The sequence below is a fragment of the Tenrec ecaudatus genome, chromosome 18 (assembly GCF_050624435.1).
Source record: "Tenrec ecaudatus isolate mTenEca1 chromosome 18, mTenEca1.hap1, whole genome shotgun sequence".
In the NCBI taxonomy this organism is placed as follows: domain Eukaryota; kingdom Metazoa; phylum Chordata; class Mammalia; order Afrosoricida; family Tenrecidae; genus Tenrec; species Tenrec ecaudatus.
In genome coordinates, this window is record NC_134547.1 from 46,680,290 (window position 1) to 46,694,243 (window position 13,954).

A 13,954-nucleotide genomic window follows, 5' to 3' on the forward strand; every position below is an offset into this window, starting at 1 on the left:
AATCTCTTTTCTAAGTGACCTGGAATAGGGTCTGAGAGCTTCTAACATGAATCTAAAACTATTAGGAGAGGAGAAATCCTTACTATTTTCTTGAACCCAAAGGAAGTTCTGAAGTGTCAGAGCAGGTGGGGTGGTCATGAGAACTGGACGGAGAAGGAGAAGGTGGATAAGAGGTGAGGCCCATGATGGCGGGACCATGATGCACGTGCACTGGTTCCGTGGAACCTGGGGCAGTGCCTGGCACATGGTCATCCTTAGCATGGATTTGTTGAAAGAAATTAAAAGGCCCAGGGAGAAGTAGAGGACACAGAGAGAGTGGCCCAGGAACATCACCGATTGCCAGAAATTCCAGAAGCAGGAAGAGATACGGCTACTGTGTGGAGTGGACACAGAGTGGCCACAAGTCCTCCCGGCTTCTTGAATTCAGCCTCACCACCTTCCAAACTGAGGCTGTTCTGGAAATCCCCACTTCCTTGTGCCCTGCTTCTCAGGGCAGCACTGTCTGCCTGCCCAGCCAGCTCTCTTCCATGCTCCTTCGGGGGTGGGGGGGGGGGTGTATCCCTGAGATTCCACCTACCTTGGCTGCGGACCTGCTTTCGTTCTTGACCAAAAGAGCAGTGAAGGCCACCCCGCTCTCAGAGATGGCTCGGTGGAAGAGGTTCTTAGCCAGAGGAGATAAAACCTGCGAGAGGTGTGGAGGAACAGGAGCTTATGTTCCCGGGGAAGGCAGCAATATGACACGTCTGCTCTTCCACAGCTAGCTATCTCCACCTGCAGCTCCGTCTGGAGGTAAATCAAGAAGGTTCAGGAGCACATAAGAGGACTCAGTGGGCATCACCACGGCTCCTCACTTGCCCTGACCTGGCTCCCAAGAGAATGCCAGCAGGGAGGACCAGGAGCACAGGGGGAGGGCCAGGATAGAGGCTGTGTGGCCCACCTTAAGTATCAACCACACAAAGTAGAATGACCCTCAGGAGAGCTGGGCAATTCCAAAGGAACATCAAAGGCATATTTCTGAGGTAGCATTTCCATGACTCAGCAGGGATCTTAAGCTGAACCATCACGGGAGAGTGGGGGTGGGGGGCCGCACACAAAGGTGTAAAGGATGCTCACGCTGTAATATTGGTAACAGCAAAACATCCAAAATGCCCAAGGGGTCAATAAATTAACTTGCATTAATTCCAGGAAAGACTATGTGAACACAGAAATACTATTCTGAAGGAAATTTTAATGTTACTTCTTGTTGTGTGCTGTGGAATCAATTCCTACTACTAGAGACATTATAGGACCACGTGAAGCTGCCCAGTAGGGTTTCGAACTCTGTACTCTTTATGGAAGCAGACTGTCACGTATTTCTCCCATAGAGTGGCTGGTGGGTCTGAACCACCCACCTTCTGGTTAGCAGTCAAGGGCTCAGCGCCTATGTCACCAGGGAGTTCTTAATAATAATATTCTAGCAGAATATTTAATGCTGAAGGAAATACGGGTGTTATACTGTTGTGGTAAGGAAGATTTTGGGATAGGCACCAGTAGCCATTCCCATCCAGTCAGTTCTAACTGAGAGAGACTTCCTGTGGATCAGAGAAGAGCTGTGTCCACAGAGTTTCCCGTGGCTGATTTTCAGCAGTAGGTTGCAGGCCTTTCTTCTGAAGATTTACTTAAACTGACAGCCTTCCAGTCACATTACCTATTTGTGTCCCCAGATTATTTACAAATAGATAGATGATACAGAGATGATCGATCTGATAGATGGCAGCTGATGGATAAGATAGGTGATAGATAGATGGTAGGTGCTAAACAGATGATGATGATGATGATTAGCTAGATAGCTATAGGTAGATAGTAGATTGATAGATGAAGGGATAGATTGATGATAGGTAGATGGACAGATGGGAGGATAGACGGTAAGTAGATAGATAGATGAAGGGATAGAAAGATAATAAATAGGTAGGTAGATAGATGAGATAGATACTGTATATACTTGTGTATAAGCTGAGCTTTTCAGCACATTTTTAATACAGTTTTTGTGGTAAAATTAGTAGATGCCTCAGCTGATATTTGGGTCGGCTTATACTCTACTATATACAGTAGATGGTAGATAGCTTAGATAGATAGATAGATAGATAGATAGATAGATAGATAGATAGATAGATAGATAGATAAAGGGATAAATAAGATAGGAGGTAGGTAGATAGATAGATGGATGAGATAGATAGATGAAGGGATAGATAGATGATAGGAGGTAGGTAGGTAGGTAGGTAGGTAGATGAGATAAATAGATGATAGATAGATAGATAGATAGATAGATAGATAGATAGATAGATAGATAGATAGATAGATAGATATGAAGGGATAGATGATAGGTAGGCAGGTAGGTATGTAGATGAGATAGATAGATGATAGGTATGTAGATGAGATAGATAGATGATAGGTAGGCAGGTAGGTATGTAGATGAGATAGATAGATGGTATAGGTAGGTAGGTAGGTAGGTAGATGAGATAAATAGATGATAGGTATGTAGATGAGATAGATAGATGATAGGTAGGCAGGTAGGTATGTAGATGAGATAGATAGATGGTAGGTAGGTAGGTAGGTAGGTAGGTAGGTAGGTAGGTAGGTAGGTAGGTAGGTAGATGATAGAATGGCTGAATCACGGAGAAATGCTAGAAACATGCATGTTGCACAGCTAATGGTGGAGCTGGGTAGTGGAACTGTGGTGTCTTTTCCTTCTCTTGGCTTATCTGTACATCTTCCTCCACTTTGAAAAGATATGTCAGCTATCCTCATGAGTGTTCAGCTGTGAAGCACGCGTGTTTTAGAAGGATGGTGATAACACTCGCCCTGTGCTCAGCTCGGAGGCAGCTGGAAGGTTTCTGATGGCGCCAGCACCTTCTCATCTGGCTTTCACCTAAGTTCCCTCGGTGTCTGTCCAGCCCATCCCCACACCAACCAGATATCTTATGTCCCCAGATTTTGTCTATGGCCCACTTCCCCTGCCCTAGCCCTCCATGTCCCTCTTGTCCATCCTTCTCAGACCACCTCCATCGGAACACTCCCCACAAAGCACATCCATCCTTCTGCCCCAGAAACTGCTGTTCCCCGCCCCACCCCCTCTGTGGCACGGAGAGCCACTTGGAACGCATCAGAGAAGACACCATCCTGGCTTCATGCTCAGCTTCTCCTTGCACATACTACCTGTATACGTTTCTGTGTACTTGCTCTGGTCCTTCCCTGCTCTCCTTGGTAAGTTGTGTCCACTCCTGCTTCCCTAGAGGAGCCAGGCAATGCAAAGAGAGAACCCAATTGGGCAGGATGAGAATGTGGGCTGGAGACCCATTCATCTGGCCCCATGGTACTAAGCTGAGTTTTAAGTACTCTGGAAGCTGAGACGAGTTTAGACATCCAACCTTCTGATGCTGGGCAGTGATCAAATTCAGCCTGAATCCAACCCTAATAAGGACCGGTGTCAGTGACTGAACTGGCTGGACTCTGAGGGATCCATATGCATCTTTGCTGTGTGTGGGGTCTGGTGCCAAGGTCACTTACAAGAACAGAGACACTTTCACCTCCAGCAGATTCTCCAAAGATGGTCACTGAGCCAGGGTTCCCTCCAAAATTGGCAATGTTCTCCTGGACCCACTGAAGTGCAGCCACTTGGTCCAGGTGACCCCAGTTTCCACGGCTGTGCTCATCCCCAGTGCTGTGAGTGACGGGGTGGGTGGGGGAGACACAGAGATGTCACAGCAAGGCTCTCAGGACTGTCGATGGGGTCGGGCTCTGGGTGGGCCTTCCACATCCCAGACACAGAGGTCTTTACCCACCTCCCGTCTTACAGCCCCACTCTGATTAAGGCTCTATGCTCATTCGTCTGGCAAATATTTCCTGCAAGTCCTTGACTGCTGTGTTGCATGTTAAGCACCATGATAGAGGAACGTGCAAAGTACTGAGATGAGGATTTCAGAGAGGGTAACGTTTAGGTTGGGTTTTGTAGAATGAATAGGAGTTTGTTAGGTAGAGTAGGCATTCCAGGCAGAGAATAGCATAGGCAAATACACAGAAATAAGTGCGCCAATGTGGCCAGGGAATGGAGAGGAAGGGACTTGAATGCTTTAGCAAAGGTTTCCTTGGGGGATCGGTCTGATTAGAGTGAAGCCCTCACACCCGTACTTGGAGGGCAGTGGGGCCAAACTGATAGCTTACCTGAAGAAGCCCCAGATCCCCAGGCGATACTGAATGGTTACCACGACCACATCTTCATGGGCAGACAAGACCAGCCCATCGTAGGTCGATGCACCTCCCACGATGAGACCACCTCCATGGATCCACACCATCACCTATACAGGGGTAGCCATACTGGTCACAGCAAGCAGAGCTGGAAGGGGCCATAGGAAGCTGTCTTGTTTGAGCACAATCCAAGGAGGTCGTGGTCCACAGTCCCTGCCAGGTTGGAGCCAACAGAGCCTTGGCCACCACATGCAGGGCACTTGGTCACCCCTGGCTTTTCTCCCAGTGCACCAAATGCCACTGGGCTCAAGTTTTCTCATGGTGCCTGGGAACCAGTGCAGGCTAAGGATCCCATGTCTCCCCAGCATCCCTCCCCCTCTTGCCAGGCTGCCTACCTGGTTCAGCAAACACAGGTGCCCTGCCTTTGTGGCTCAGTTGTGCCTTTTGTCGTGACTTGTCATCTCAAGGATCCCACAGATCCCCTAAGGCAGTGGTTCTCCACAGTCCTCGTGTTATGGCCTTTTAATACACTTCTTCACGTTGTGGTAACTCCCCAACCATAAAATTATTTTTGTTGCTACTTCATAACTGTAACTTTGCTACTGTTATGAATTGGGTGACTCCTGTGAAAGGGTCATATGACCCCAAAGGAGTCACAAGCCACAGGTTGAGAACTGCTCCCCTATGGCATCTCTGTCCAAATTGCCTTCCCTCTGCCTCCTCACCACCCACCCATCCTCCAAAGCCCACTTCCTCCAAGAGGTCTTCAACTCTCTGATCAGCATTGGCTGAGACCTCCCTGTGGGCCAAGGAACAATCACCTACAGCTCATGGCTCTTGAATGTAAAGAACTGCTACAGCAGAAGAGATGAGAGAGCAGCTAAAATAAAAGTATATTCCATAAAAAGAAATGACACGCTCAATAACACACATGGGGAGGGGGACTATGCTAAAAGCAAACAAACAAACAAACAAACCAGACTGCCATTGAGTCTATCCAGACTCATAGAGATCCTATAGGACAGGATAGAACTGCCCCTGTGGGTTTCTGAGACTAACTCTTTTTAAAATTTTTATTTATTTTTATTTTGGCCAATCCTTTTATTGGAGCCTCTTATAAGACTAACTTATCACTATTAGACCAGTCTTGGAGACTAACTCTTTATGGGAGTAGAAAGTCTTCTCGTTCTCCTGAGGAGCAACAGCTGGTGGTTTTGAACTGCTGATCTTCTGATTAGAAGTCCCATGCATAACCACTATGTCCTCAGGCCTCCCAAGGACTGTGCTAAGCACTTTAAATCATTTTATGCTCAACAAACCATCCATGAGGCAGATACTAACATTGTCCCATTTCACAGAGAAGACAAAATAGACGCTTAACTGGTTTGAGGCCACACAGCCACAAGTGGTAGCAACGGGGCTTGAACCCGGGCAGTCTGACTCCAGAGCTCAGCCAATGACCACAATACTATAAGCTCTGCCTTTCAACTCCAGCTCACGTTGAATGAGCCCTCCCTTTGTGTATCTAGCCCCACACTGAGATAAGGGCGTTAGAGTAATCATTTCATATTCACATGTGCGGGTTCCCACTGTGGGACTTGGAGAAGGGAAGTGATTGCCCTGGTGCTGCTGCTGGGTATGCATTGAACTACTAACTGGAAGGTCGGTGGTTCAAACTCATCTGCTGCTCCAAGGGAGAACAATGAGACTATCTGCCCCCATGAAGATTTACAGCCTCGGCAACCATCCATAGGGATCGCTGTGAGTTGGAATTGAGTTGATGACAATGGATTTGGGGTTGTTTATGTTTGGTTGGTTGGGGTTATGGGGTGATCTCAGCTAGAAGGGTGCTCAAAGGGTCCAATGGTTAAAGCGCTCTGCTGCTCACCTCATAATTGGCAGTTTGGACCCAACAGCTGCTTTGCAGGAACAAGATGTGGCCATCTGCTTCCCAAAGATCTACAGCCTTAATGATTCCATGTGCAGTTGGACCCTGTCCTAGAGACTTGCTATAAGTTGCAATCAACTTCACGCATGGTTTGTTTGTTTTCCCTTTTCTTGACTTGTAAGAGGCAAACTCAGGACTTAAACCCACATTCTGTGGCTCCAGAACCTGTGTCCATAACTAGTCTTTACTTCCTCTGGGTTCCTAGAGCTCTGTTTCCCACACACCTTCAGTCACTACTTACTTCCAGAAGTCGAGTCTGAAAGTACAGTGAAGGCTGAGCCTCAGAGCCTAACTCAGCTGATATATAACCCATCCCTCCACCAGGGCTCCTGATTCCCAGAACAGGTTGGCAATAATTTGCTGAAGAGCTGTATGTCCAGCCAGCACCGCTGGGAAGACTCTTGCCCTACCCCTGAGCCTAACTATGTAGATAGCAGGTCAGCCAACCAGTTGCTGCAGAGTGGACCCCCATCATGGTGACCCCGTGCCTGTCAGATAGAACCATGCTCCATCGGGCTTTTCATGATCTTCTTATTTTTACAAACCGTAGATTCCCCAGGCTTTTCCCCTGCACCATCTCTGAGTGGATTTGCGCTGTGTACCCATTGGTTGGCTTCCACCATAGGAAGGGCCCAAATCCAAACTAAACTCTACCATCAAGTTAATGCTGACTCATAGGACCCTATAGGACAGGGTAGAACTGCCTCTGTGAGTTTCCAAGACTGTGACCCTTTACAAGAGTAGAAAGCCCCTCGGAAGAGTCTCCAGCAAAACTACACACACACACACACACACACACACACACACACACACACCTGTAAAGCCCTATCGTTCTCTCCAGGAGTTCCTCGTGGTTTGCAACTGTTTGACCTTGCAGTTAGCAGCCCAGCACACAATCACTGGACCACCAGAGCTCCTTTGATGAAGGGCACTAAGTAAATGATAGAAGACGGAATGAGTGAGCCCTTGTCTCCACCTCCTTGGACCTCGCAAAGCACATGTTGGGCCGACTCTTTGGTCCAAGTTCATAGACATTCTCCCCTACACCCAAGCACCAGGGCAAAAGCATTCACACCCCTCCTTCCCCTACCTCCTTTCTCCAGGTAGCACTTGTGGGTTGGGCCCCTAGCAGTGCCTGGCCTGCATCCTCTTGCCTAAGTCTGGCAACTTGCCCCATCTCTGGGCCTCTGTTTATTCCAGAAGTGCTGACTCACTAGGATGTCAACCTGTGCCCAAGAAAATTAGTGCAGGAAATTAGCTACGACAAAATCCCCCAAAAGTGGGCCAAGGGCAGAGGGAAGGCCCACTGCCCATCTCTGTTATGGGCACACATAACGCACCCCATCTCTGTTATGGGACACCGAGACTGGTCACGGGCAAGGAAGGGTTGGCTGGCTAAGGAAAGGCCATGAAGTTGCTCTGTGCCCCATTCCAGCTCAAAGAGCAGGAGTCTGAAACTCAGGAGACTATGATCCTGTCCAGCCAGTTCACAGCATGACACCCAGGCCTCAGGAGACTATGATCCTGTCCAGCCAGTTCACAGCATGACACCCAGGCCCCCTCCTCTCCTGGGCCTTGTTTCCTTATCTGAAAAGGAAGGGCTGAGTCATCCACCCAGCCTTCAGTGCCACCTTCATTTGAATTGATGTCTCCCAAGCTCCCAAACTCACTGCCATGAATTTGATGCCAATGCCGAGTGACCCTATGGGACTGTGTAGAACTGCCTTGTGATTTCCTGAGACTGTAACTCTTGATGGGAGCAGTGGCTGGTGAGTTTTGAGTAGCTGACCTTGCAGTTAGCAGCCCAACTCTAACCACATATTCTTGTCCTCCTAGCCGCATGAGGCCACGGGGGAAACTCACACTGGACAGGAGGGTGGCCATTAGGAGGGGACTGTGATGCTGGGAACTCATCAAATGAAGTCAGCTACCAGCTCCTGGTACTCCCTGTGTGTCAGAGTCTAAAGGGCTCCACAAGGGTTTTGGTGGCTGGTTTTTGTAAAGTACATCACAAGATCTCCTGACGTGTCACTAAGGGGCCTCGAACCTCCAGCCTTTGAGTTAACTGATGGCCCAGGGACTCCAAAGGGAGTCCTGGATCCCATGAGGCAATAGCCTTCATGCCTCCTTGTTTAAAGCTCACAGGCCAGGGCCCAGGGTCCCCACTGCTTACTGGCAGCCGGCTCTTCCTGGTCAAGTCAGCAGGAGTGTAAATATTTAGGTACAGGCAATCTTCAGAAAACTTGAGGGGGATGCTCTCCTTCCTGTTGGTAAAGAGTTCAGAGATCACCTGCCCAGTCACTGCATCCTGGGAGCACCTGGGAGGGAGGAGAGAAAGCAGCAGTGGTCAGCCAGGTCGGAGTGAGGAGGTGTCTCCCAGAGCTGGGCTTTGGTGGCCATCAGTCAGTGAATGGAGTTGTAGTACTCCCACCCCCACCCCCACTCCCTGCTCCCTGAGGGAGAGGCGGTGAGAGAGCAGCTTAGACTATCAAAAACCATTCCAAGCAACTTAATACTCCAAATAGGGGATTGGCGTGAAATACAGAGAGCTCTAACTTCCAATGCACGTGTAAGTCAGCCTATTAGGCTGTGCTATTTCTAAAGGACACAGCACAATGTTTGAGGCATACTTTTAAAGGTGCAAACCAGGCAGCTAAACCTGGGTGGAGTATCAGTCCTTGTCTGGAATTCCTTCAGTGAGCAACCCAGCAGTGTCCATAGGAGGAGACAGAAAACAAAAAGCGTAGATATTAATGAATAAATGATGCAGTATGCTTAAAAATCCTAAGCACGCCAAGGAAGAAAATCTAGTTTTACAATAGCAAGGAGAACAAAAAGGAGAGAGGGGGACTAGGAAACATATTCTAAAATGTTCACTGGAGTCCCCTCTGGGTGGTTAGAATTTTCTTACCTTTCCTGCTGTGTGTGTGTCTGTGTATGTGTGTGTGATGTTTTGTTTTTTGAAACCTTTCCATAATGGATAGTGTGAGTAATTTGTCTTCAAGACATTAAAACTGTGACTATTTCCTTTTTAAGGAAAGCAGAAAGAGGCTGGGGCCTGAAGGTCCTCAGAAATGCCCACTGAGCTGAGTGAGATCTGAGTCTGTGGGCCTCGAAGTCCTGGGCCCCCAGAGGAGGCAGGAGGTCATCCAGGAAGCTGCCATTCGCTTGGCCCAGGTGACTGGGCCGTGTGGATCATGGCTCTGCACGAGAAACCAGCTGGGTACAGCTGGGAGTTCATAATGCCCCCTGCCTCCCCACTTGATGACCTATTCCACAGCCATGCCAGGGTTGCAGGCAGGGCAATAAATAGGGTGCTTACTTCTGAGCCCCCGGACCCTGCCCAGTGTTTCTTTTCCCCAAGCATCCCACATAGGCTAAGGTGCTGCAAGGGGGCCTGGTTTGCACCAGCAGTCAACATCTGGCTGGTAACCACTGGCTGACAGCTCAAACCCACTCAGTGGCGGCACAGACGAAAGGCAACCAAGGGAATTCTGTGGACAGTTCTGCTCGGGAACCAAGCGGGCTACCAAGTGTCGCAGTCACCTTGACAGCACTGGGTTTGGGTTTGGGTTTGGATTTCTAAACACACTGCATCATTTGTTTATTAATATGCATGTTGTTTTTAAAACTGTCTCCTCCTTCTGGAGATGCAAGCTCCAGGACCATAGGAACTGCTGTGTTGCCCACTATGGAATTCCAGACAAGCTGGTAGCCTTGACTCTGTGCTGCCTCACCGCGAGGCTGTCACCTCCATGGAAAGATGTCAACGCCACACCCCGGTGGCTTACATGGGAGGGTAGGAGGTGGCATCCTTCACAAACTCCCAGGGTTCTGCAGGCTCCGGGGGAGCAAATCTCAGGGATCCAAGAGGGGGCTTGGCGAACGGGACTCCCAGGAAAACAGCCACGGGCCGGGCAAATCCGGCCACGCTGATGTACTTCCCCAGGACCTTGCCGCTCGCGGTGTCTACCACAGGTGGTGAGGACAGGTGCCCTGTGGACAATGGGAGGAAATGAAGACACATCAAGGACAAAACATTTGGGGGAAAAAAGCAACTCAAAATTAGTAGAAGCACCTGGTGATCTTTGATCTGCCTGCCTCATCCTGTCCCCAGTCCCAAAGGCTGGCAGTCCCGTCAGCATTGCAGCATAGGGTCCTGGCTCCTGACTCCACAGAAGCAAAGCAGATCGTCCTGGACCCTTCTGAGCTTGCTGCTAGCTGTGGTTGTTCACCAAAGCCCTTCCATACCCAGCTAACTTAGATGCTCACGGGTACAGATAGCGGGCTGTGGCCTCCGGGGAGCAAGGTTGCGGAGGCCGGGGTGGACGAACTGGGAGTGGGTCAGGAGTCTCAGCTGGGGCGTGCACAGGAGTTGGGGATGGAGGGCTCCCAATGTTGCAAAACTACCGAATGCCTTGCCAAGTTGTGTTAGTCTGGGTACTTTAGAGAAATAAATCCACAGAAACTCATATATAAGAGAGAGTTTTGTATAAAGGGTCAGTGCGCATCAAGAACACATCTCAACCCAGTACTGTCCAAACCCACAAGTCCAACATTAACCCATTAACCCAAATGTCCAACACCAGTCCACAAAGTCCTCCTCCATCTCACAAAACACACACCATGATGCCGACTGCAGTGAGCTTCTCAGTGCAAGCAGGGGTCTCCACACGGCTGCTCCAGCACCCAGAGCTGCATCAGGGTAGGTCCATGTGGCTTCTCCTTAGGGATGTCTTGCAGAAAGTGAGCCTTGCCAGCTGAAGCAGGGAACTGGCTAAGGCAGTGGCACCCTGGTCCGACCATCAGAAAGCAAGAGACCCTGGAAAGGCGGGGCTCACAGAGCCATTTATCCCGCTGCCCTTCAATTAACCCCACATGTGTTTATCAGCCAAGTCGGCACAATAAACTAACTATCTCGCAAGTGCTTACTTTGAAATGGCTCGTGTGACGCCATATGAAGTTTACCTAAGTAAATCACTTAAAAGGGAGTAGAAATAAGTGGGAAAAGGAAGACTGCTAGGGTTGAACATGACATTTAGTTTTGTCTCTATTTGAAGCCTCTGCAGTGGTGGGTTTCAAATCATTTAACAACAGGCCCACTGCCTTCATGACCATTATAAACAACAAAAAGAAAAGCCAAAGGCAGCTTGTTGTTTCACACAGTTAATACTTAAATAAGAACACTAAAAGAGGTACACAAAATTAGGTTATAAGGAGGAGTTTTAGACTGCTATTTAAGATATTCCCTTATTGCTTCTTTTAAAAATATGTTTATTTTTTTCTTCTTGAGTGATATCCTCCCTTGTGATAGTCTTCATTTTTATCCATGCATCATTGACTGTGTAAGTTACCCTGAATCATCTTTTCAATGAGGGGTCACTGTAGGAGTAGAATGCTATTCCTATAGAGGTTGACTGATGAAGAATAGCCATTGTGTTTGATATATTAGAAACAGGTTCTCTTCTCTTCTCTGAACATATTATGTTCTTCTTTGGGGGGGGGAAACATTTCTGCTTCTGCCGAACTGACAGCAGTTGTTCCGACACGATTTTAGCTCTTTGAACACTTCCGGGAATTGCATAATTCACTCATAATATCTGGTGGGAACTTGGGATGTAACACAAAGCTGAAACGATTGTCAGCATGTCACCCTCTGGCTGTGTGGCACGTTCTCGCTTGGCAATAAGTGTTTGTTCACTGAAGTAACAAATGTACGGGAATAAAAATGTATCCAAACTGCATCCAAAAGTATAATGAGTTTTAGGAAATGAATAAATACTGAAAGCATGGTTCTAATTTCTCACACCTATGGAAGGAATGACCATTACTGCAGGCACTGGTGTGCGATGAGCTTTTAAAAGGAGTGAGGAAAGTAAATGTATGTCATTTCCACACTGGGTGACTTCCCACTCACCCACCTTAGAGAAAGCTGCGTTTAAAAGTGCCATTTTCACAACCAGTGCACCAAACTCAACATTAAAGGTGTGTAACTGTCCTGCAAACCGGTGAGAATGGGCTGAATCCCACTCCTGAGTCTCTGGAAACATTCAGCCATTAGAATGAGCTTCTTGCTGGATGAGAGGGGGAGCAGGGGAGGTTCCATTCCCCAAGGTCCTGAACCTTGCAGGGACGGAATAGGGCAGTGGGCTACGAACACCCTTTCTGTGAACACAGAGACGGCCCTGTCCTGGGAAGGCTCAGTGGTCCACTTGGGCCATGAGCAATCTGCAGGAGCCCCACCAGCCTGGAACAGGAGAGGTGTAAGTCAGGCAGGGGCTCCAAAGCCAGTCAAAGGTTTTGGCTTCACTGATTGCAACAGTGAGCAGTAGACGATACTTCTGGGATGAGGGAGAGTAGGATACTAAGGTCCAAGAAGGTTCTCTGGGTGGTTCTGAGGGGAATTCCCCAGAGGGGAGAATGGCTCGGGGCCCCGATCTGTTGTTGTTGCAGATTAATTCCTCCCCTTGAGCTGAGATTCATCCCCTGCAGCTTCTGCCCATCCATTCTGGTTCTACCTTTGCTGGAGCTGCTCTGTACGAATCTGCCTTCCCCACGGCCAGTGGCCTTTCAGATACTGGGCCATTCTCTTCTCTCTAGTCTTCTCTTGTCCGGCCCCAATAGAGTAGCCTGCGTGGGTTGAAATATCCTGCATAGGAAACGATACCTAATCTCCCATCCTCTCCGTCGCTGCTTTTCAGATAAAGACAACACTTACCTCAAATTGTGGGCCCGGAACAGAAAAGCACAAAACAGATGTGGAATTATAAAAGACTATTCTTTATGCAGAAGCTGGTTTCCTAACAGTACCTACTTCCCGGGCTATGAAGCATCAATCCTACCATGGGGACAGTTAGATTCTTTTCTTCTGCGGTTGTTGCTAATTATTATGAATATGAGAGTCGGTCCAAAGATATGACTACAATGAGGGGTCCAGTTCATACATGCATGGCTTTCCTACAAACATGTATGTTTAGACATGTCTCTGTGATGATGCAGCCAGGTCTCTCCATAATGCTCTCGTCTTAGCCTGGTTGGGTGCCTTCCGAGAAAGGTCCCATCAGACACAGTGGATTCTGAAAGAGAGTTGCAAGACCCATGAAATTCAAGGCAGAGGAGTCACCGCCAAAGGTTATGGGACTATGGAGATTTTTTTTCTTTATCGTCTTTTTTTTTAAGATTTCACAAAGGTAATCTTTTTTTTTATTAAATCCTTTTATTGGGAGCTCTTACATCTCTTATCACAATGCATACATTCATCTATTGTGTCAAACACACCTGCACATATGCCGCCATCACCATCTTCAAAACACTTCCTTGCTACTTGAGCCTTTGGTATCAGCTTCTCATTTTTCCCCTCCCTCACTCGCCCTTCCTCCCTCATGAATCCTTGATAATTTATAGATTAGTATTTTCTTTCTTTTTTTGAATCATTTTATTAGGGGCTCATACAACTCCCATAATAATCCATACATACATCAATTGTGTAAAGCACATTTGTACATTCACTGTCCTCATAATTCTCAAAACATTTGCCTTTCACCTAATCCCCTGGCATCAGCTCATTTTTCTCCCTCCCTCCCTGCTTCCCACTCCCTCATGAACCCTTGATAATATATAAATTATTGTTTTGTCATATCTTACACTGGCCGACGTCTCACTTCATCCACTTTTCTGTTGTCCATCCCCCAGGGAGGAGGTTATATGTAGATACTTGTAATTGATTTTCCCTTTCCAAACCACCCTCCCTCTATCCTCCTAGTATTGCCAGTCTCACCACTG

The 13,954-nt window shown here is 48.0% G+C and overlaps 1 protein-coding gene across 1 annotated transcript in view; it reads right to left on the reverse strand.

Moving 5' to 3' along the window:
• Positions 1–13,954, reverse strand: part of LOC142431721 (carboxylesterase 5A-like) — an 80,468-nt gene that overhangs the window by 13,958 nt on the left and 52,556 nt on the right. Inside the window, 5 exon segments of the mRNA XM_075536700.1 lie at positions 578–682; positions 3,547–3,700; positions 4,201–4,334; positions 8,346–8,490; positions 9,964–10,168. Of these exon segments, the coding sequence (XP_075392815.1) occupies positions 578–682; positions 3,547–3,700; positions 4,201–4,334; positions 8,346–8,490; positions 9,964–10,168 (743 nt within the window).